We start from the raw sequence: 24,392 nt of genomic DNA, 5'->3' as shown, positions 1-24,392 counted from the left end.
ATCTAAACCACCATTAGGCAGAACCGCAGAAATGTGTTGTATTTAAATTTAATTGCTGAGTATTGGGAGTGAGTTCAAGGGACTTTCTCGTCTGCTTCTTCGTTTTATTTACATTAACAAAGAAAAATGGAAGCAGCATACATTGCAGCCAGGAGCTGGTCCTTAGGCCGATGATTAGCAGCTGGGAGGGGGCAGTAATTGGATCTGATGGAGCAGCTGGACGGCATAGGGCGACTACCCTAAGCAGGCGACAGGTTGATTTGGCGGTCTGATTTGTGCTGGCGGCACGCAGGGGCAAAATCATTTTGATGTGGATGCTCGTGGAAACATCTGCATCAGATGTCGGTACTATGTTTAATCCGTCACCTGCCCGAGAGTTAACAACAGCGCGTGATTGCTGCTTCGGTGACGGGTCGCGCCGAGTGCAAGGGAGGCGCATAAACAATTGCAACTGTCTTAGCTTGGAGAAAAGTTGAACGAATGCAACTTGCTTGCTTGATTATGCTTATGGTGTTAAGTTCAATTACAAGATACTTGGTAGTATACAAGTGCACGTCAATAGTGGTAGAGCAAGCAATGGTTCAGACTTTCAGAGGAACACTTTTTTCCCCACAATTTTGTTAGTGTGAATGATTCCTCTAAAGAAATGCATCAGGGAATCTTTTTAGCGATTTATTTGATGCATTTATTATAAGGTTTTGGCATGAACATCATTTCCCACAATAATGTCACAAAACAAAAATGGAAAGCAATAACGGCCCATGAAACACATCCCAAGTTCCTAGCCCAGCAATTCAAATATTATTACTCCTAGAGAAAAAAAACATACTAGCACATTTCAAATATTATACTTCTTGAGAGAAAACTTTATTTGTAATTCAAAAAACTTTGCACTTTAAATTTAGGAACTTTGTATTGTCACATTATAAACTTTACACTCCTAAATCTGAAACTTTGTACCACCATGTCTAGAACTTTTTACTCTTAGATCAGAACTTTATGAACACATATCCAATACTTTGTTCCCATATGTCCAAATATTTTTTGAAAACTTTTGTATGTACCCCTAGGTTTCAAAATGATAGGAAGGGAACTTTGCGTAGCCGATACAAAATTCTTAAAATTATACAGCAAAAAAAAAAAACTTTATGCATCCAAAAACTTCAAAAACTAATAAAATAAAAAATAGAATTACATTCAAAACCTTCTACATCTGCAGCCTTCTGATCACCAAAAGATATGCATCTTGGAATGTTGTACTAGCAAATTTCAGACATTGTACATCTTATATATAAATCTTTTTATTCTAAGCTTTACAGTATAAATTTAGGGAATTACTACTTGTACATTTCAAAACTTTATACTTCTAGATAAAAAACTTTACAATTTCAAAATTTGCACTATGAATATATGGAACTATGTACTACCAGACTATAAACTATGCACTCCAAACTTTTAAAGTTCTACAAATGACGCTTTATAGTAGAATCTTCAAAATTTTAGACTCGTATATGGAAACACTTTATAGAATACCTAACTTCAAATGTACATATTTGAAAACTTGTTATTTGTATTGTATTTATAAAAAAAACTATGAAGCACATAAAACATCCCATGTCGAAACATATAGAGTGCCATTTGAACCATCAAATTGAAAACTTTGAATGCAAATACTGAGAAACTTTTTAGATCATGTATATAGAAACTTTGGACAAATGATTACAAAATAAAATGTATCAAGCCATGGGATAAAAACTTTTGAATTCCTCAAGTCAAAATATTAAACCAGTATGCCTAAAACAGAGTTTCATGTCACTGTGGAGTTTTAGGGTGCGTGGGGTGCAGGGGAGGTGTTAGAAGTTTGGGGGCACATATTATTAAAACTTCATATGCAGAGAGTCAGAGATGTAAAACTTTGAAATTTGTGTACAATAATAGCTTCCAGTATGATAGCTGATTCTTTTATAGAATAGTAGAAAATTGTGAAATTGATCCAGTATGTCATTGTAGCATGGTTAATAATCCAGCCAGCAGCTGTTATCGGCTGGATTATTAACCATGCTACAATTGACAGTGGTATTTGGAGGCCCACGGTTCGCTGCGATTGTTCGCGGTGGACGCTGAGTTTGCTAAAGAAAATATAAAATTTGAGTAATAAAGAATGTCCACAAGGCCGAAATGGAAATCCATTTCTAGTTTCTGCACTGGGCCAAGAACACGAAGCCCGAACGAAGCCCACTCAACTTCTCTCTTCCTCCGCCGCGCAGCCACAGCTAGGGTTGGAAAAAAAGCTCGTTAAGCTGGCTCGGTGTCTCGTTTCAAAATTGCTCCGATTACGTTCGTTCTTTTTTTAAAATAAAGATTAGTTGATTTGGAACAAAAGTCAATTTTGGCAAGCTCGGCTCGGCTCGGCTCGTTATGCTCGATTTGAAGTTGCATATCAAACAACGCGGGAGACTATAATAAATATAAATATATTGATTTCGAAGAAAAGTCGAAAAAAGTCGAGGCTCGGCTCGATTCCACCTCTAGCCACAGCACCCGACGACTCGCACTCGCACAGATCGGAGAGAGACAGGAGAGAGATGGCTGGGAGGCTAACCGCAGCGGGGTCCCGCATCCTCGGCGGCGGCGGCGCACGCGCCGCGGCCGCAGCGCTCCGGCAACGCGCCGGCATGGGTCTCCCCGTCGGTCGCCACATCGTCCCCGACAAGCCCGTAAGTCCCTCGCCCCCGAATCCAAATCCAAATCCAACCCTAGCTAATGCTCTGCTCGTCCCCGCTTCTGGACATTTCGGCTCTAATCGACGACTCTATCTGGCGGATTTTCTCGGTCGCAGCTCCCTACGAACGACGAGCTGGTGTGGGACAACGGCACGCCCTTCCCGGAACCCTGCATCGACCGCCTCGCCCCGCACATCGGCAAGGTAGTACGGGTCTGATCCAATACGTTGCGCTGGGCCGCATCACAGGCTTCTGGATTGGATGGGTTCGATTTGACTTGATTTGGTTGGTTGATTGGTTGTATGTTTGGTGGTGGATAGTATGAGGCGTTGGCGTGGCTGTGCGGAGGACTCAGTTTCTTTGCTGCTCTTGGTGTGGCCGCTGCTGTGAATGACAAGGCCTCCAATATCCCATATGTAAGTGATCGATGCAAACTTTCCTTTGTGTAATGCAATTTTGATTTTCCAGTGTTTGGATGCGGTGCAGAGACCAGTCATGGTACCCAAGTGTTGTTTGAATTGTGATACGGAAACTTGACATTCTGAATTGTTGTAAAGATACTAGCTAGATGAATAGCGCAGGTAGATTACAGGTTACAAAATCATTGTTAGCATCTGCAAATATCATCAATGCAGGAGTTGTCCATGGTTTTGTAATTTGTATTATGCTTGTTTATCTGTTTGTAGAATCAAAAGTAAATGCTACAACAGGGAAACATGTGAACGCATTGAGATAAATGTTGTTTGAGTTGGACACTTAGGGCCTGTTTGGCAGAGCTCCGGCTCCTAAAAAAACAGCTCCAGCTCTGGCTCCTCCGATAGAGCGGCTTTTTTAGTGGAGCTGAAGCCTTTTTGGTAAACATTTGACAAAACGGCTTCACCCTATTTTTCATAGATGTATTGAAGAAAGAAATGTCCATAATACCCTTATGTTTTTTCTGTTATTTATCTTTTCTTCTTATTTTTTTTCCTTCTTATTTTTCTTTTATCCTTTCTCTCTATTTTCTTTTCTCCCCATCTTCTCTTTCCTCCCTATCCTCTTCTTCCTTCCTAATCCCGCCGCCCTCCCATGCTTTGGGCCTGCCGCCGCTGGCTGCAGCCCTGCCTTGCGCAGCCTCCCGCAGCAACTGCGTCTGCCGCCGCTCGGGCTCCCGCCGCCGCCACAGCTCGGGCTCTCGTCACCACATGCGCCTGCCGCCGCTGCCGCTCGGGCTCCCGCCACCGCATGCGCTCGCCGTTGCCTGCGCCTGCCGCCGCCGCCGCATGCGCTCACCGTTGCCTGTGCTGCCGCCGCCTCTTGGGCTCCCGCCGCCGCATGCGCTCACCGTTGCCTGTGCTCGCCGCTACCGCCGCTCGGGCTCAGGTGGAGGTTAGGCGTGCGAAGATGCCACGGGGGCAAAGCTGGCAGATGGACGGGGAGGTGTGGCCGGAGCCGGATGGAGCCATAGTTTTGTGGCTTCACCTCCTCTTTGGAAGCCGAAAAGGGCTTCACCTGCAGCTCCTGGGGTGGAGCCGCTGCGTCTGCAGCCCTTTGGTAGGGCTCCGGCCGGAGCTGGCTTTGAAGCCGCTCCTGGAGCCCTGCCAAACAGGGCCTTATGTGACTAATAGCCATCGTGGAGGACCTTGTTTGATATATGAATTATGCCTTCTTATTTCAGTAAGATTTCTGATGACATTTGTTTTATTTTTGCTGATATTTTGGACGTAAATGGATTCAATCTTTGATCCAATATTAAATACTTGTAGCTCTTAAGGTTTAGTCTTAGCTTACGTTTAGCAACTTATTTTAGGGATTCTTCAATTCAGCTTCAGATGTTCATGAATGGGAGGATATTGCCCATGGTAGCATGATACAGTTAAAAATATTAGTTAGTGTTCAACTCTTATGGATATGGTAAACTGTTCAACTGGATGAGACCCTGGATACTTGTTGAGTCTATTCTGAATCCAGCACAACTTGACCTATATTTTTTTATTGTGCTGGTTGAATTCAGTTACTCGATGACTAATAGTTATTATTAGTAGATAAAAAGGCATGGCCCTGTTTTTTTATATAAAGCATAAGGAAAAACAGAGTTGACTGGGGTTTCCAGTTTCAATTGACCATGCAACAGGTGAATGTAATGCCTGATACAATCTATAGCAAAAACTAACTCCAACCCATCAGCAGGACTTGTAAACAACTGTTTTTTCCCCAGAGCCAGCAACAGTTAACAAATACTTCGAACTTAACAAAAGCAAACACAAACCAAAACACAGTTATAGATCAGAAGAATAACTGCCAGTTAACAAATCCATCCAATCCCAGCCAGCAAAGACTCCATTGTTCGATGCTGGTAGCTCACCTTCACCTTGACTTCAATTATTTCCCCCGCACGCTTTGATCTGTTTATTTGGTAGCTTTTGAAGTTAGTGCATGCATTTGTTCTTTTTTGAACCCTTTGATCCCTGACCTATACTGTCTCCTGAGCAATGCCCATATTGAAATATGATTCGGACGATTCTGCAGGAATGTCATGACTTGATAGAGTAATCTGTTATAATATTTGAAACATACTATAAAGGCCTTATTGACATGCTATCCACTTGTGGAATATGTTTGATGCTGCACAGAAATGCTTTTAGGTTTATGTTAAATAGCCTATTTTCCATGAAATCCCTCTTAGAACTGATTAATCAACTAGCTCTTCAATTTGCCATCAGACAGTGACAACAGAAATTTACATGTGTACTGTTTTAGTGCTCCATTCTATAACAGCACCGAAAAATTACAAATATCCTTTTGGTGCAAAACCATAGAAATGGATAATTATCTTGCTTACCTTCTGAATCATTACAGTATTATTTGACATGTCATTAAAGTAAATTTCAGTACAATGGCATGTATTCTGAACAATTTGTGATATATCTCTGCAATGGTTCTTTAGATTTGTGAATGTAGGCCAAACCAAGTTTCATTTGCACTTGTGAATTGGTAAATAAAGATGCATGAGATGGATGTGTTTTGCTGAACAAGCTAACAGAAGCTTCACATATTTTTTCTGCAGACTCCCAAGGTCTACCCGTATGACAATTTGAGAGTGGAACTTGGTGACAGACCATAAAAGACTAGTGGCCTGTTCGACCAAGCACTGTGATGAAACGAGCCCTACGTCTCCTTTCATCATATAAAAGCAGGGGGGCTTGTTGTTTATCATGTTTGTTTTTGTTATGATTATCATGTTGATGTTGTAAACTGCCACTATGTGACTTGCTCATCTGCTGAATCTTGTCAAGCATGGCTTCACCCTACAATAATGCAACCAGTGTTGTTGAGCAACTATTTGACGGGCCAAGGGATCAACTTCATCGGTTTGATTTCTGATTTTCCATGTTCACATGTGGTAGTATCTTGTAACTTACAGAGCGCTCTGATTCTTGTTTGCATCATTCATAGCTGACGTTAAATACAACAACAACATAGCCTTTTTTTCCTAAGCAAGTTGGGGTAGGCTAGAGATGAAACTCGAAAGAAATAAGTTCAAGGTTCAGGCACATTGATAGCTAGTCTTCAAGCGCTCCTATCCAAAGTTATCTCTTTAGAGATATTCCAATCCTTAAGGTCTCTTAACCGATTCATCACTCGGGTTTCGATGTAGCGCGTCGCTAAGAGGGTTACGTCCCAACGAGTTTCTTGTGGGTTTCAAATTCATTAGTGGTTATTTTTTATATTGGTTTGCAAAAACCTAACGCAACCCTCCTCCTTTATCCGGGCTTGGGACCGGCTATGTTGAGACGACTCAGAAGAGAGAGAGAGTCGTCTATAATAAATAAATCGAACGAGGGGAGAACTCGGGCGGCCAACAGGCCAGCCTTTGAATCAAGCGCCCAGGTCCGAATCTTGTTGGGTGCACTCTCCACCTGTGTCTGCTACCCGTCCTTCGGGATCCGGATAGCGGAAAAAGAGCTGCACCCGTGTCCGCCGCCGCGTACGCTATTGTAGCGGATGTCCCACATGCCAAATCTGACGCCGCGAGGGAGGAGGAGGGCCGTGGGGGCCTCCACCGCTGGCCGCCGCCGTTGGAAGGGAACAGGGAGGCGCGGAGAGGGAAGGAGGGGGCAGAGGGCTGCTGGTGGGGGCGCGGAGGAGAGAGGAGAGAGAGAGACGGGGAGTAAAAAAAGGAAAAAATCTGACATGTGGATGCTATTGGCTCGTAGTTGGTATAGAGGATGAGATATAGAATATGATGGGTGTGAGGAGAATTGGTATAGTGCAGAGAATTTGGTGACCATAACATAATATTCCTTTTAGATGATGAAAATAGAGTATGATGAGTGCGGACAATCTAAGAACCTCGGTGCCTATAGGGTCCTTACGCTGACATAGGGGCCTACTCTACCCTCCGGATCTTTTTAAATCTCGGTGCATTGTGATGATGGGTGAGCAATACGCAGTGGCGGATCCAGCGGTATGTCGGGTGGGGCTTGAGCCCCTCCTACTAGTGGGAATTTCATGAAGCTGTGGCAGAACCGACTAAATTAATCCGGTTCAAATGCGCTAACCATCACTAATACTGCTAAAATGGTTACCACGCACTTCAAATGGAGAAATTTGACAGTCTGTCGGGTAAAATTCCGATAAAACCACTGTATTTCGGATCGAAACAACATACCTCACTAGAATGTGAGCCCAGAGATTACAATAACCATAAGTTTTACAACACAAACTTTAATAGTAAAGTCATGATAAACTGGTTTTAGAATTTAAAGAGTACCTCAGAAATTTGAAAGTAGATAAGTTCTTCAGAGTTTATAAACAGCGAAAAAGATAACGATATCTAGCGACGATATATGACATCATAATGAAGTCCGTACATGATGTCAATCTCACCAAGCATTCCAAGGATTACCTAAAAACAATGTTAAAAGCAAGACTGAGTATACTAATACTCAGCAAGGCTGACCCGACTAAGAGTATATAATATCCCTTTAACTAGACATGCGATGCTTGTGAAGGCTCTGGGGTTTCTTTTGCTGAAAAGCAATAAAGAGTAGGTCCTTAATTTTCAAATTTTAGCTTTCAGATTCTAGTTGGATTAACCATTCTAGGTTTGCACCCATCTATACAAGCATGGTAGAGAAATTATTTGCATCCAACAAGATTGAGTTTCATCTTGGTTTCACTTCTTACTCTATGTGGCAAAGAGATTAAGCAGGCTCAATATCCGTGAGCGGCGGAACAGTTCGAACCGAATTTCAATCCTTGCAAGGTAAACCTAACACACACACGCTTGGAGTACCGTTGAGTCACTCCCAAGCAACCGTTTGCTTCTCATTCTGGTTCATGGATTAGCGCCACTCTCCCCGAGTACAGAGAACCGCTCTTCTCTGCACTCGCAATTTAATTGTTGCGCAACATAGAATAAACTTTCGTTATAAATTAACTTCCTATCTCTAAGAGAGAGTGGGGGTATGTCCATTTGCCGGGCCGAGGAGTTACTAGGTTTGCCGCGTACCATATTTACAGCATGTGGCTAGTACTTTCAAACGTTTAATCAACACTACCACACACTGCGGCCTTAATAAATTTTATCAACACAGACGGATTTCCACCATGAAACTTGTAACCCAATCCGTCTATGGTTCTTATAGTGATTGAAAGAAAGTAAACAATCAACTCTTATAAAGCTCGCGAGTGACAGGCAATGACTCGACTTTTACCGGTCCTATTAGCATAGCAGCTATCTCGTACTCTATTTCTAGTGTTCAATCAATGGGTACTTAAGATTATGCATCTAAGGTTTTCATTCAACTTCAATAACTTAAATGCATAAATAAATAGTAATCATAAGTGGTATAATTTAAAATAATAGGATTATGCATCGGGGCTTGCCTTTAGTAGAGTCTATAGAGTCAGTAGGCTTTAGTTCTTCCGAATTGAAGTTCGGGACTTCAGTTAATTCCGCGATGTTGGTTGAACTTCACGCTGTTCATTCTCGAACTCCGGGTTCACGTTCAGGTCTTCGTTATCTTCCGTAACGTTGACTTGGGCTTTGGAATTATCCTCGTCTGGTTCCTGGATGAGTTCGTACGTTCCGTCGACTAGCGATATTATTTCTATATGCAATGCAGTACTCGAAATTAGTGAAGTGTTTAAGTATAACTTTCCTTCACTAAAAAGTTGTTATCCAATAAAGTAAACATTTAAGACTGAGCTTAAAAGTGTTACTTTACTGGGCAAATGGTTATAGAGTAAAAGTAAACACAAGGAATAACAAAACTAGTTACACTAAGTAGCATGGTTTGAAATCAAAAGAAAGGAAGGGTAATTCATTTAGGAACAAGGGGTGGGTTGAATTCAAATTTAGAATTTGAATTCAAAAGAAATTTAACAACTAGGGTTCAAACATCAAACATTAACTCAAAGTTAAAAAGGAACGACCAAGTATATGAATCAATTCAAAACATGGAGCTTATTCTGACAAAAACAACACTAGCATGTATAAATTAACTCTGGAGCTCAAGAATAAATCACAAACTCAAGCTAGATAGTACAAAAATTCTCCCAAAAATTACCATAAGCTATTTGTGATTAGTAGAGCTCATGGTAAAAATATGACCCCAAGAAATTAATAAAAACATGCTCTAATAAATAAAATGGGTGTATATGCTAGAAATAAACAAGCACATGAAATAATAAGTAAAATTCAAGCATTTGGACCACAAATTTTATACAAGACTACTTATAGCAAAAGGATGCTAGGTTCCAAAAATCAAGTATAAAAAAGCTATGGTTAAAAATATATAATTAAATTACTCATTTGCTAACAATTAAACTAGAGCACAAAAAAATAAGGTTTCATACAAACTTTAGTAGCCAAAGCTGTAGAACTAGCTGAGAGGAACACAACAAAATTAATTTGACATTTTTCTAAATTTTCTACATTTTTCTAGGATTTTTCAAATTTCATTGGAAAGAAAAGAAAAGAGCTCAGGCAGATTTGCAAAAAGGACCTTGAGAAGATTGAAATTGAAGCAATCAAGTCCCTGGCCGGTTGGGGAAGAACAGAGGGGGTGGCGCGGCAGGATTCCGGCAAGGGGGTTCGCCGGCGGCGAGGGCCGAGGGTCCAGGAGGCACGAGTGGGTTAGGGCGCACCTATTGGTGGCTTTGGGAGGGGTTGGGACGGTCTGTAGTGGCGGCGTGATAAGAGAAGGCGGCCGGCGGCGAGGCTAGGCCATGACGGTGGCTCTCCGGCGGGTTATGGGATGGGTGGTTGAGCTCTGAAGCATCAGTGGAGCGAGGCGAGGCTAGAGGTAGTGGTGGTTTAGGCAGAGCGGGGCTGAGAAGGCGGTGCTACAACGGCACAGGCGCTCGCCAGAGCTTGAAGGGAGGAGTGGCAGCGTTTAGGGCCCGAGAGGGGTGAGCTGTCCGAAAGAGGGCAGGGAAAAGGATGAAGATGAGCCTCTGAGGCTTCGGGGCAGGGAATTTAAAGGAATCGGAGGCTCCCGTGGTGTTTGCCATGCACGCCGGCGGCGTGTCGAGCTCGGGAGCAGCGGCGTGTGCGTGGCGAGCGGAGCGGGGGCCAGAGAGGGGGTCGAGCAGCGAGGGATGCTAAAGCGAGGCGTGTGGAGGCAGGCACGTCGGTTTCCAGAGCGGCTCCATGGTGGCGCCATGAGATTGAGCTCACCGTTGATTTGGATCGGCGGCAGAGTGGATGGCGCGGCGTGGCAGGCTTACGGGCGGCCAGCGCGAAGGGGAAAAAGGGCCAGGGAGAGCTGGAGGGCCGGGTGGCGGGACTGGGGCAGCGCAAGGCCAAAATGGCGGCGAGAAACCAGCGGCGGCGGTGAAACGACGGCGACGGCGGTGCCCCTATTCGGCAGACAAAGGAAGAAGAAGATAGGGTGGTTTTGCAACTTCCAAAAAGTTTAGGGGTCTAACTATAAAGTAAAATTTCCCGTTGATCTAGGGTTCAAATGAAAAAGTGTTCAACTTGAAAGTTGTGTAACTTTTTAAGATCTACAACTTTCATGTTGGTCAAAAATTCACTAGATCAAAGGCTTTGAAAATATTTTGAAATCCATCAAATCTTTTTAAATTTAAAAGAACACACTTAAGTTTTAAAAATTTTATTTTTAAACCCTAAAACTTGGATTGTCACAGAAGCTCCCCTACAAATTTGAGGAGGAAGAATGAGGGAAAGAGGAGGTGGAGGGAGGAAGAAAAAGAGGGAAAGAGAAGGCGGGAATTCCACCGGCGATATGTCGTGTGTTGTGTCACCAGCACAGAATATTTCAGTGGATGTCACCATAGAATAGTTCGGTGGATTCACTAGAAGTGAACGTTTAGAATACAGAAACGAGTTGCATAATTAATGATCACAATCTTACAACAGATTAGCAACAGTCAACACGATTTCCTACTCCCGATAGCCCAGAGCGAACGTACCAACACCATAGCAGCACAGGATTGTCACGAGTCACGACACAACTACACACAACAAGAGGCCACCGAACAGGCCCAAATTAACAGCGTTCACCTACTAGCAAATTGAGGCCCAGTTGCTCTGCATGCGCTCGTGCACGCATGGAGAGTGCTCTCGATCAGGTCGAGCACTGGAAGCCCTGCGGGAGCTTCTTGCCGCAGGAGTTGACGAGGACGCTGAGCTCGACGGGGAGGCTGAGCTGGACGACGCCCAGTACGTTGGCGCGCAGCGCCGTGCACAGGCACACGGCCGCGTCCAGGTCGGCCAGCCCGCCCAGGAGGTGGCAGCACGGCTGCGTGGTGGAAGTGGAACCGGACGGCGACGACGAGCCCTGCTGCTGCTGCTCCTGGCCCAGCTCCAGGCTCAGCAGCCCGCCCAGCACGCTCGCGCACGCGCCCAGCTTCAGCGCGTTCACCGGGCACCTGCTGCCGCCCGCGCCGCCGCTGGGCGTGGGCGCCCTCGGGGTCGGCGGGCACGGCGCCGGCGTGGGCGGTGGCTTGGGGCACGGCGAGTACCCGCCGCACGCGGCCGAGTGGGTGGCGAGGAGGAGGAGGAGGAGCTGGCTCAGCGCCAGAATGGCGGCCGGTGCCGTCGCGCCACGGCCGTTTCTGCGTGCCGCCACCGCCATGGCCAAAGTTTCCAGCGGTTTTACTTTGGCACCTGTCTGTGTGTGTGTGTGTGTGTTCGATGCCGAGAGCTAGTACACTGGTGGTATTTATAGGGTAGGGAGGGGGGGCTGAACCGTCATTTCGCGAGGGTACTGGGTACCGTCTGATCGATGCAAGCAACAACCAGTTTGTCTGATCTTGCTATGTACAGTATGATGTCATCAGCAGGGCTGGTGATAAAAAGGCTTTGATCTTTAGGAATCCAATGGGGACAAAGGGTCACAGGGGAGAGGTGGTTTTGGTCCCTTGGAGTCTTGTAATTCTCTAGCGGTGCTACGGTGATTCACGGCTGGAAAGGTCGTGTACTGGGCTGCCACTCTCGGCCTAAGCCTTAAATTTTGCGGTGGCTCCTAAGTCCTAACGAGTGGCACGAGTAGCGGCTTAGCGAGGGCAAGTATGAGTGATTGGTCAGGCACAACTCACAGCTTCAGCTAAGCAGCAGCTCGGCGCCCCTGCCACCTGTCCGGCTTGCTGATCGGTGCGGGCACTGCAGCTTTAATGTGCCGTACGATCGATCGGTGTCCTCGTACTCTAGCTGTAGCTTCGGTGCTCCGTGACTTTGCAATGGTGCATGGCTGAAAGGCCATACTGCTGGTGTTTGCCTATATCGATCTGAAGGATGATCCTTGTGGAATCATGCATAGTCTTCTGCAGCCTGTTAGCGACCAATGAAGGACGATCCTTTTGGAGTCATGCATAGTCTCCTGTTAGCGACCAATGTACTCAGAGTTCACGTTCCGTGGCTCCCCTTGTTTGTAGTTAGACTTGTTTTTTTTAAGTAAAGGATTAACTCAGATACGGCCAAACGTTACAAGAGTTCTTGAACTCTAACCCTCAAATGAGTGATTTCACAAATACAAGAAACAAAGCTATAAAACAAAAAAAAGAAACCTTGAAGACAGCTTCAATCTTCTTCTTCGTTTCCGCTTCAACCTTATAATATCTTCCCGTAGCATCAATAGATCACATCTCTTGCATACTTAGAAACTTAATATCCAGATCATCTATTACTTAACCTTTTCATATAAATCTTCTTCCAGCGCTACGAGGAAATATCAACATTGAGGAAGGGAATGGTACCAAGAGGTGTCATCAATGCCGACGAAGAATTTTCTCAAACGGCTTCCCTAACACCTGACATCCATGGATCTGCAAGTAGGATAACACATCGACAAAACCTCAATGGAGTAAAGTGGCACCATCACTGGGCGGCACAAGGCTGGTGGGCTAGAATTTCTCCCTGCACTATCTGTAGCCAATCCGCATGACTGTGCTAGATGGTCGGGCACAATAAGGCCTTCGCCTTGCACGCCACTAGCTAACTCTCGAGCAACACGCTCACCAGGTCCCTCCATACCGGCAGTTTGCCTTAGGATCGATGCTTAGCGACCCACCAACATGCATCTGTTATCCCCAATTGTCATCGTGCTGACTCCCCGAGCGAGACCGGATCCGGCCTCACCACCCAAGATTCGGCACTGCCTCCCCTAGGAAGGCGACACTTCGATCCGGACGAGCAAGCACGTTGTGGCCGCCTCATAGATGCACAGCCGCTTGGCATCACTCTAAGGAGCAAAAAGAAAGAAAAAAAGAAAGAAATAGAAAAATAGAAAAATGAAAAAAAGGAGAAAAGAAAAGAAAAATAAAAGAAAAAAGAGAAGAATAAAATGCTCCTTAGCTCTTTTTGGCTTCATCAATTTTTCAAGTTACTTTGAAGAATTATTCCATACTCAAATCTTCTAACCATGTGCAATCCGATAACGAGAACTTTGTGTCTCGGGATCGTCCATTTGCCACTTGCACATGTCCACCTATCTAAATGTGTGTGTTTCATTTTTCTCCCTCTCCAACATTATTTTCCAATGGCCTTTTTTAGTAGTCTCGGTAATTCCATTAGATCTCTCTCTTATTTTGATAATATTTCAAGTATAATGTTTTGCTAGGATTGTTTTTATCTACCAAGCTCCACATAAGCCTTCCACTTTTATATATGAGTAGAATAGGTTGAAGACAATCTAATGTAGGCTTGAGCGACTTGATGAGATGAGTGTTTCCATGATCTTTTGCAAGAGAACCTCACTTATGTTTGATATGCATTCTTTTGAAAACTCTTCACGATGAAACAAGGTAAATGTTTGAAGTTCGCTTAAGTTTGAGAGCATTGCATTTATTTATTATTGTGGCTTGTTCTTTAATTGCTAGTCTATCTTCCATAATGAAAAAGTAGCCGGTCACAACATGATCTTAAATGCTAAATACTTGAGAGAGCAATATGTCTTGTTATGTATGACTAAGTGCAGAGAGGACATTGAGGGCCAACGCTGATTTCTTTATAAGCAAAGCTCCTGGACTTACTCGAGGACGAGCAAGGTTTAAGCATGGGGGGAATGTTGGCGCTCCTTAAGTACCCATTTTATTCCTTATTTATCCTTGATAATGGCATGAATTCAATAACAAAATCACTAACCGCCCTAACCCCGGCCTAATTATTGGTCATTTTTACATTTGCACATATATTTTGGAGGAACTTTGTTTTTGCAGGTTTTTGGCCTATTTTGGAGCATTAAATGATGAGGCCCATGATCGAGCGCTAACACGGAGAAAGATGAAGGCCAAAGCCCAAAGGAAGGACCAAAGCCCATGTTGATTCGAAGCCCATTCATGCACATCCATCCTCCAAGAGAGCCCAAAGGACCAAGTCCACGAAGATGAGATCAAGATACTTCGGGATTAAGCAAAGCAAATGAAGATTTAAGAAAGAATTTCCTATCCTATCCTTTCCTCGAAGATATCTCCAAGATAACGACATCCAAAGGGGTACAATCGTGAAGGACATAAACTCTAGAAGATGCGAGGAGTCTACACGCGAAAGATGAGACCGAGGCAAGCCCGAAAGAGGGTAGGCTGGCCGGCCTAGGCCCATGAGCCGGCCGGCCTAGCCCGTTTCCGAGGCGGTTCGGCCTCCCCTTCGACCGGTGGCTTCCTCGGCTCATAAATAGCTCGCACCTTATTCAACTCGCGGCATCCATCCACCCAGAACTCGACAAAAACCTAGGGCCAAGACCGGAGGGAGACAACGGCCGCCGCAAGTCTTCGAAGTTGTCTAGGAGATGGCTTAGGCCGCCCCTAGCTGCCAAGACCTCCCTGCGTGGTTGTGCCATGGTGGAGTTCATGAGCTAGTTGGATTCATCAATGGTGTGCACACGGTGGTGATGATCCAAACACATCTATTATGTGAGTAATGATAATCATGTCTTCCAAATCTATTAGCGATCATGTCTCTCCTTTTTGATTTCGTTCTTGCCTTGGGTGCGCTTATTCCTAGATCTATTCTCGAGATAGATTGCATGTGGTGTTCTTGTAGCTATGGTGGTTAGGAGTTCATACCGGATCTACCCAAGGGGGTTCGACACGTCTAGCGTGTTTCGGGGTGCTTTTCTCCAAAGGGAGCGTCGTGACAGGGCATGGCCTGAGTAGAGGGGTTCCCGAGGGGTTGGATTGGAGGTTTTGATTTAAGGATGCTATTGATTGAGATGCATGATTTATTTGCTCGTTAGCTTGAACTACAACTAGATGACGATAGGCCTAGTCATGTCTTTGGTTTTGCTATGGTTACGCCTATGTTCATGGATGAGATCAACCTTTGCACAACACTCATGTCTATCAAAGGTTTACTCTATATGTGCAATTCATGCTTCATGTTAGGATAGATCCGTTAGATTAGATGGAAAACCTTAGGTAGTTCTTTGTCGATCCACGGATTGATAAACCTTGGGGGAGTACTCTAAGGGAAAAGCTACCACGATCCGTGCGCTTGCGGTATACAAATTGGGGCGCTAAGGAGCGTCAACAAGCTTTTTTGGCGCCGTTGCCGGGGATCGGTAAATCAAACCCTAGGGCGATCTATCTAGTTTTTTGGACTAACCCTAATTTTTATTATTGCATATACCCTTGTTTTCTTGTTTGTGTCCTTGAAAGCAGGTGGAAAAAGCTAGACACCAAACTTGGACTTCGAGAAGTCCGTAATCCACTTCAACAAATTTCAACAATCGGCAACAAGATGATCGAGGAGCCTCGACATGGAACATCGACAACGTCCACATCGACATGACGGCAATAACATCAAGATTCGCTCTTTAGTGGTAGGTGCTAATTTTTGTTAGTGGCCCAGCATCCGCTATCGAGTCCCCACTCCCCAAAGCAAAAGATGATAAATAAGGTATGCCACCGTATCAATTAATTTTAAAGACTAATATTTTTGGGAAGAATTGTTTGTTCAAGCAATAGGTATGAAGCATGCCCGCGAAGAAAATCGTGCGATCATCATCATCTATGAAGTGTTACTGTTGTGATGAGTTTCTCGTCCAAGATTAGAGAAGTACCTTGAGAAAATAATAGATTATTTTGAAGCTCCATCAAGTCTTCTTTTCAACGGATCAAGAACCGTCAACTTTTGAGATCGGTGTGAAGAGTTATGGTAAAATCTTTCAACATTGCGCGTTCTAAAATCTCTCTGGACAGATTGCAGCACTGTAATAAAACAAGCATAACTTCTTTATCCGGAGTTCAATTGGGGCGAATGACCACTTGTTGGAAAGATAATTTGATGCACCTTGCAATGGAGCAGAATTTTGGTACATGTTTTGCACTGGATGAAGGGGAATTTAACGAGGACAGAGGCAGTAGCAACCGACGAAGAAGGTGATGATGATGTCAAAGGATGATTGGAAGGCTGTGTACGCAAAAGATGATTTGAAGTTGACCAAAGCTGGAGGCAACAAGATTAGAAGAACCACAAAACCACCTATCTTCTCCAGTGGGATGCTCGATATACTTCTAATCGAGTGATGCTATCAAGGAAGGAAACCGTTCGAATCATCAACACGCAGCACAGGAGCATCTTCCAATCTAGACACCTTGGGTAAAGCAAGAACAATGGAGAAGACACATCATTGAAGCCGTGATATGCTGGTAATCAATGGTGATGACCTTGAAGCCTAGGGACGCACGACACTACACTCCAAAGACCACATGATCGAGATCATTGACATCTTCGGATAAATTCACAAGAAGATATTGTTCTCATTAATGTCCAGCTCAACCTCAGAAGCAAATAGTAGCATATTTTTGGATATTCAAAAGCTCCACGAAGTTCCTGTTCCAACAAATCAAGAATCAAGTCAATCGGATATTCCTACAAGCGGGTATAGCCAAAACATTGAAGGTTGTGCACTCTGAAAATTTCTGGACAGCACGCAGCGCCAAAAGTGAAACGGACATAACTCCCTCGTTTGTACTCGGTTTAAGATGAATGACCACTCGTTGGAAAGGTAATTTCATAAAAATTCCAATAGATCTATATTTTGGTATATGTTCTGTTGAGTATACAGGAGAGATTCCACGAAGAAGAGGCAGGAGCAATGCGATGAGAACAAGATAGAGAAGATGACGATAACAACAATGAAGGGGAGCTTGGGCGATGCTTTCATCGAGCATACATGATAAAATTCAGAGGCTTGGAGCAGAGGAAGAACCCCAATGACATTGGCAAATGAAGACACAAGCGGTCGACTTTCGACAAACGAAGATGTTGCAAACAAACCACGACTGATTACAAGAGCGCAACATTCAACACATGGAGATGTGAGAAGCAAACCACGACGGACCACGAAGATTGCATCAAGATGACATCTCGCACAAAGCACCACGACTCCAATGAGTATGAAAAAGCTCCGAGGCTAAGGTATACATTGAATTCTCAAGCTTCTATTGGTTTTGTTCATAATCTTTAAAAATCTCATGCTCGAACCGATAGTCGGAATGAAAGTTTAAATTCTATGCCTTGTTCTTTTCATGATGATAGGCTAGAGTTTCTTGAGAATGTTGATTTCATGCTTAAAGAACCTCTGCGTAATAATGAGCTCTGCGCTATGCAAGAAACACATGTTGCATTTAATTACACCATGCCTTGTTGATGAAATTTAATTGAGGATGTGATTAAGTTGCATATGTTTACAAATAATTGAAAATCTCGATCTTGCTTTGCGCTTGGTCAAGCTCATGACTCTAAAAGAGCACATGTCGGGAGAAGCCCCGAATTTCACTAACCATGCAGGACATGAAACTCAAATGATGAGGAGGGAAACCGTGCCCAAAATTTTGAACACCATCATCAACATCTTTAAGTTTCAAGAACGGACGTCGCTAAGCCTCATCAATTTTGTGCACAAGTCCAGAGATTTACAATGCAAGAAAGTTGAATATTCAGGATCTCCATCAAGTCCTCGGTTCAACTCATCCATGATCGATACAATTGAAGACCCACGGGAGGAGCTATGTCTCAAACATCGGAGATGCACGTGCTGAAATCAGCACGGGGCAGATTGCAGTGACAGGGAAAAAGGGACATAACTCCCTCAATTGGAATGCGTTTTGGGCAAATGAAGACATGTTGGAAAGAAGATTTTGTGCACCTTACATTGGATCAATTGGTTGGCGCAACTCCCAGTCTAGACAGAGAGGAAAATCCGTGTAAAGAAAGGTAGCGACGAAGGACAACAAAGAAGGAGGTGACGATGATGTGAGAGACGATTGGGCAAGTTTTCCATTAAGCGTGATTGATCATGTCCAACATGGGAAGTGGAATAAGAGCTGCATGGAACACCTTCACCTCTTGCATGAAGGACCATGGCTTCGCATCAATTTGAAGGTAAGAAAGTCGAGCTCTATGAGTTTAAATGAAGTGTTTTGCGGGAGGCAACCCAATCTTTTATTTTATATATATATTAATATGACCGTCTACATTGCACTCTTTAATCGGAATATCAAGTAACATTGTACCATTGCTCTAACAAAAACCACAACTTCATGTTGTTCATTCTAAATGTTATTAAGGGAGCACTTTGTTATTTGATCTTGGGAAACTTGTAGATCTTTTTGTGTGCCTATTAGTATTTTGAGTCTTTTTCTTTGTGTCTTTTTAGAGAGATTTATGAAGCATTGCACCACCCTTTGATTCTAAACTTGTGGCTAGTTAACTTAGGCTAACTTTTTGTTTTGTTTTAGACCACCTCATCATGTCATATCATTTTGTTCACCCACCCCGTGTTGTATTGCATACCATGTTGTTCGTCTCACCCTTGCATTGCATTGCATGTTGCATTTAAATTTTTTTTTCTAAAAAACATTGACTAGCCTCGATTTTGGGATCCTAAAACCCTTAGAAAAACCACTCATAGAGCAATCCTAAAACCATAGGTTATGTTTTTCATTCAAAAAAATCTAACTTTTATTTCTCTCTAGTTTTGTTTTAAAAAATCACCTTAGATAGAATTTCTATACCCAACACTCTCTCTTCAAATTTTTTGTTTTAAGCCAAAAATATAGGAAACCCATAAACCTACTTCTAAAACCTTGTTAGCTCGGTTGCTTGATCCTTTTTGATAAATAACCTTTTCATTGACAAAAGCCTCACTTCTTATGAAGTGTCGCGGAGGCTTTTTGTCACTCTTAGCAATTGTTTTTGAATAAGCTAGTTGTGGAACAACATCGAAAGGTCCTTTCAACCTTGCTAACACTTGTTTTTGCTAACTTTGCATTTGCACTTTGCATCCATTCCATTGTTCATGCCCTCATTTTGCAAGTTTGGTCTCAATCTTATTGATGTATGCTTTCCTATCCATGTAATGCTTATCATGATAGCATTTACCTTTTGCAATCTTGTGTAAACGTGGTGTTTAAACTTGTTTGCGGACCTCCATCTTTAAGCTCTTTTGACCAAGATAGCAATCCATTTTGTTCTCATGTTGCTTTAGGTTGATTTATAAGCTTTGCAATGCGCTTTACCTTTCTTGCGTCGTGAAGAATTTTTAACCTTGAAATGAACATGGTGTTTTGACCTCGGTTATATCTTTATGGCTATATAGAAAATTAAGCAATCTAGTTGTAACATGGTGTTTAGAACTTGGTGCAAACATTGTCATTGTTTATATATCTTCCTTTCATCTGCATTTACACTTGCACACACGTACACTCATCAAATTTCGCTAAGCTAGCTATCCCAAAAGTTGAGATTCTAGGGATGGTTGGTTTGTTGGCATTTGTCTCTACTCCCGACCGTCACCCCGGGGTTAGTGTGTGCACTTGATTATTTTGCAGGCATGACAAAGCGTTTCCCATGAATTCGTGATCAAAGAAGAAATCAAATTCGTCAACATCTCCAAAGTTCGAGAGCAAGCCCCGTTGTTTTCATCAAATTTTGCACATAGACAGAGACGTACAAGGAAGAACAAGTTGATATTCAGAAGATCCATAAAATTTCCGTTCCAACGCATCCAAGATCAATGAATTTGAAGACCCGTACAAGGAGATATGGCAAGAACATTAGACGTTGCGCGTTCTGAAATTCGTTGGGACAGATTGCAGCGCTGGGATGAAATGGACATAACTCTCTTATTCGGAATCAATTTTGGGCCAATGAGAACTCGTTGGAAAGGAAAATTCGTGCACTTCGCAATGGAGCAATGTTTCAGTACATGTTCTGTTCTAGAAATGGAATTTTTTTGTGTGAAGATGAGGCAGCAATGGTAGAACGAGGAATTGAAGGAGGCGACGACGATGTGAAGCAATGATTAGGACCATGACTTAGTACAAGAAGAAGTTGAAGGAAATTGAGGCAACAAAGGTGAAGACACATTGAATATGATATTCATACACATGAGGGAAGGACTTCAAGAATTGCAAGATGGGACCTCTTCTCCTTCCACGCCTAGCATCATGCTAAGCATGGGAGAGGATTTCGTGGACAAGGAAGAAAGATCTCATGGAGTAAGATAATCACGGTTGCCACAAGATGCTCATGATTCTTCCTCCATGCTTAGCACAATGCTTAAGTATGGGGGAGGCCGCGCTACACTTCATTACGAGCATCGAGAAGGACGGTAATTCTTCCTCAACTCTTTTTTTTCTAAATGCTTGTACATATATACCTTCAACCATAGATGCAACCTTTGTATATATTTCTCAACCTATCACATGGCTTCTAGGAGGACAACCTAGTTTTGTTTTTGTTTTCAATAAGTGTAGGATCACCATAATTTGTGCTCACCACATTGATACATTTTGGCAATGCCCTTTGCTTATGGAAAAATGATGAAAGTTGCTGCTTTGTTTTACCTACGCTATGTTGTATATGACTTGACCATTTGCTCTCAATTAAATGGAATTAAAATGATTAAATACCTGCTCTTTTATTTGTGGAGGTTAAATGACTAAATTCTAAACCCACATATTCTATGTTGCTCTTTGATTTAAGTCTACCGATGACCTTACACCTTGTGTTGTTTAATTTGAAAACTTAATTCCTATGCTATCTACATTTGTGAGTCTCTTGCAAAGTTCTACCTACAAAAGGCTATACATACATATTCTTTTATGATGAAACCTTTGGATTGCAAACTTATATTTTGATGAGTTGGATTAAGATTGATTTCTTTGGTATGAGACTAAGAAGCTGGTCATTCCATTTTTTTGTGTAATCTTCTTTTTGCTAGCCTATTTATCCATGCATTGTGAGTTTCTACTTCGGGAATTTTGCAAACCTCGCTGGATATCCACCCTAAACCAAAAATATCTTTTTGTGATTACCTTCTTGACCACAACCCAATTTGAGTATGAATTATCATTTCAACGGAATCAAAAGAATCAAGGGCACCATATAAATAAAAGTTTTGGGAGACAAGGCTCCCCGGAGATTCAAGAGGTTCTACGAAGAAGAATGTGTGTAAGGGTCACCGGGGTGTCCGACCCTAGAGGGGGAGGGGGTGAATAGGGTCGCTAATCATTTTCTATCCTAGGGCTCAATCTATTTGCATGAGATAAACCTAACACGTCCTACACATGCTAGTTATGACTAAGGTTTATCTATGCTACTCTCTACTTACCCCTAAAAGACTTACAACCTATAGCCAATCCTAATCAAACTAACTAGGAAAGTAAAGGCACGCAAGAAAGAGTAAAAACGGAAACGTAATACGGTAAGTAAAGAGGTAAGGGAGAGAATATGCAAACTCCCATGAAGACACCAAGACACACGATTTAACGTGGTTCGGTTAGGACACCAAGTCCCTCCCTACGTCCACGGCCACTTGTCCAACACGAACAAGTGTGATGCCGAGTCTCTCCGCTTGATCACCGTCTTGGGTTCGCCACCAAGGCTCCCTGCAAGCAAAGGCTAAGTGACCCCAAGTCACCAAGACAAGGCCACCGCCACCGTCTCTCTCGAAGCGTCACCCACGACACCGTCTTCACTATCGGAGCTTCTCACCAAGAGGGGTCTCCTTCCCCGCACAAAGTGTCGTTGCCTCTCCACACCAAGTCGGAGGGTCACACGACGAGTACACAAGATGCTTGCCGCAGCAAGTCTTCTCTCAAGGGAGCTCTCGCAAGAACTAATCCCTATTACAAGCACTAAGCATTCTCACAAGTGTGCTTAAGCCTCTATGATGTACAATGATGCTCTATGGTGGTTGGAGGTGTTCTTCAAGTGTAGTAGGCTTCAGCAACTCCAGCACTTGCAAATGACCCGGCCTTGGGGGTATATATAGGCCACACACCCCAAAAGAGCCATTGGGAAAAGGCTGACGAAATCCCTTAACGCCGGTTGATCCGACGCTCAGTTTATGTCATCACCGGTTTAACCGGTTAGTGTATTTCCCTTCTTCTAGCCGTTACAACTTCCAACGGCTACTTTGATCAATCGACCGACGCTCTCAGAACTAACGTCGATTTAACCGGTGAGTGCAAGCTCAGAAACCCCCCGAAAAATGGAGTCTCTGGACAACTGCACCGACGCTTACTTCGCCTTGATCGTCAGTTTAACCGGTGCCTGTAAAACTCCTGCTGTCTCTTCGTCCTCCAAGTCCATTACATCGGTGAGTGTAAAATACCCAACGTCGGTTAATCCGGTGCCAAGTTCATTGCACCGATAAGTGCAATTTTCTCATCATCGGTTTAACCGGTGATAGCAAATTGTCTTCGTCTTGATCTTTTCGACTTGGATTTCTTCACGGCCTCTTCAATTCTTGTCCCTTGGACCGAAGACGTTTCAGGGCGCTACCCTGAGACCCGCGAGGAGTGGCTCTCCCTCGACCCCCGTCCGCTAATCGGTTAGCGGAACTGCCGTAGGGGCGGCTCTTCGGGCCTAGCTACGCCTATCTTCTCTTTGTCATCACTTGAACCTAAAAGCCTGAGAATGGACATCTTAACAATCATATTAGTCCAAGTGTTGTGTTGTCTATATCAATCACTAAAACATTATATTGAAATATGGCATGAGAGGCCATTTTCTCTACAAGGTGAATTTGAGATACTTACCCTAGCTAGTTGGTTCTCCTACTATTCATACTCAAGGACGAGCATTCGTTCAAGCATGGGGGGATGGCTGGGTAAGTATTCTATGTTATCAAAAGTTCTAAGGAGCAAAAAGAAAGAAAAAAAAGAAAGAGAAATAAGAAAAATGAAAAAAGGGAAAAAGAAAAGAAAAATGAAAGAAAAAAGAGAAGAATAAAATGCTCCTTAGCTCTTTTTGGCTTCATCAATTTTCCAAGTTACTTTGAAGAATTATTCCATACTCAAATCTTCCAACCATGTGCAATCCGATAACGAGAACTTTATTTGTGTCTCGGGATCATCCATTTGCCACTTGCACATGTCCACCTATCTAAATGTGTGTGTTTCATTTTTCTCCCTCTCCAACATTATTTTCCAATGGCCTTTTTGAGTAGTCTCAGTAATTCCATTAGATCTCTCTCTTATTTTGATAATATTTCAAGTATAATGTTTTGCTAGGATTGTTTTTATCTACCAAGCTCCACATAAGCCTTCCACTTTTATATATGAGTAGAATAGGTTGAAGACAATCTAATGTAGGCTTGAGCGACTTGATGAGATGAGTGTTTCCATGATCTTTTGCAAGAGAACCTCACTTATGTTTGATATGCATTCTTTTGAAAACTCTTCACGATGAAACAAGGTAAATGTTTGAAGTTCACTTAAGTTTGAGAGCATTGCATTTATTTATTATTGTGGCTTGTTCTTTAATTGCTAGTCTATCTTCCATAATGAAAAAGTAGCTGGTCACAACATGATCTTAAATGCTAAATACTTGAGAGAGCAATATGTCTTGTTATGTATGACTAAGTGCAGAGAGGACATTGAGGGCCAACGCTGATTTCTTTATAAGCAAAGCTCCTGGACTTACTCGAGGACGAGCAAGGTTTAAGCATGGGAGGAATGTTGGCGCTCCTTAAGTACCCATTTTATTCCTTATTTATCCTTGATAATGGCATGAATTCAATAACAAAATCACTAACTGTCCTAACCCCGGCCTAATTATTGGTCATTTTTACATTTGCACATATATTTTGGAGGAACTTTGTTTTTGCAGGTTTTTGGCCTATTTTGGAGCATGAAATGACGAGGCCCATGATCGAGCGCTAACACGGAGAAAGATGAAGGCCAAAGCCCAAAGGAAGGACCAAA

The 24,392-nt window shown here is 43.2% G+C and overlaps 2 protein-coding genes across 2 annotated transcripts; one reads left to right on the top strand and one right to left on the bottom strand.

Annotated features, from left to right (window-relative positions):
- Positions 1-2,516: 2,516 nt before the first annotated feature.
- On the top strand, positions 2,517-6,076 carry LOC120651744 (NADH dehydrogenase [ubiquinone] 1 beta subcomplex subunit 8, mitochondrial-like). Its single transcript, XM_039929356.1, has 4 exons — positions 2,517-2,717; positions 2,840-2,926; positions 3,044-3,139; positions 5,770-6,076. The coding sequence occupies exons 1-4, from the start codon at positions 2,586-2,588 to the stop codon at positions 5,824-5,826; spliced, it is 372 nt and encodes a 123-aa protein (XP_039785290.1). The 5' UTR covers positions 2,517-2,585; the 3' UTR covers positions 5,827-6,076.
- Positions 6,077-11,014: 4,938 nt separating this feature from the next.
- LOC120651743 (pEARLI1-like lipid transfer protein 1) lies at positions 11,015-11,871 on the bottom strand. The gene has a single exon (XM_039929355.1). The coding sequence runs from the start codon at positions 11,810-11,812 to the stop codon at positions 11,303-11,305; it is 510 nt and encodes a 169-aa protein (XP_039785289.1). The 5' UTR covers positions 11,813-11,871; the 3' UTR covers positions 11,015-11,302.
- Positions 11,872-24,392: the final 12,521 nt, after the last annotated feature.

This window comes from Panicum virgatum, chromosome 9K (genome assembly GCF_016808335.1).
Source record: "Panicum virgatum strain AP13 chromosome 9K, P.virgatum_v5, whole genome shotgun sequence".
Lineage (NCBI taxonomy): Eukaryota > Viridiplantae > Streptophyta > Magnoliopsida > Poales > Poaceae > Panicum > Panicum virgatum.
The sequence above is the reverse complement of the archived record's forward strand: the minus strand, read 5'-3'. Positions and strand labels throughout refer to the sequence as shown.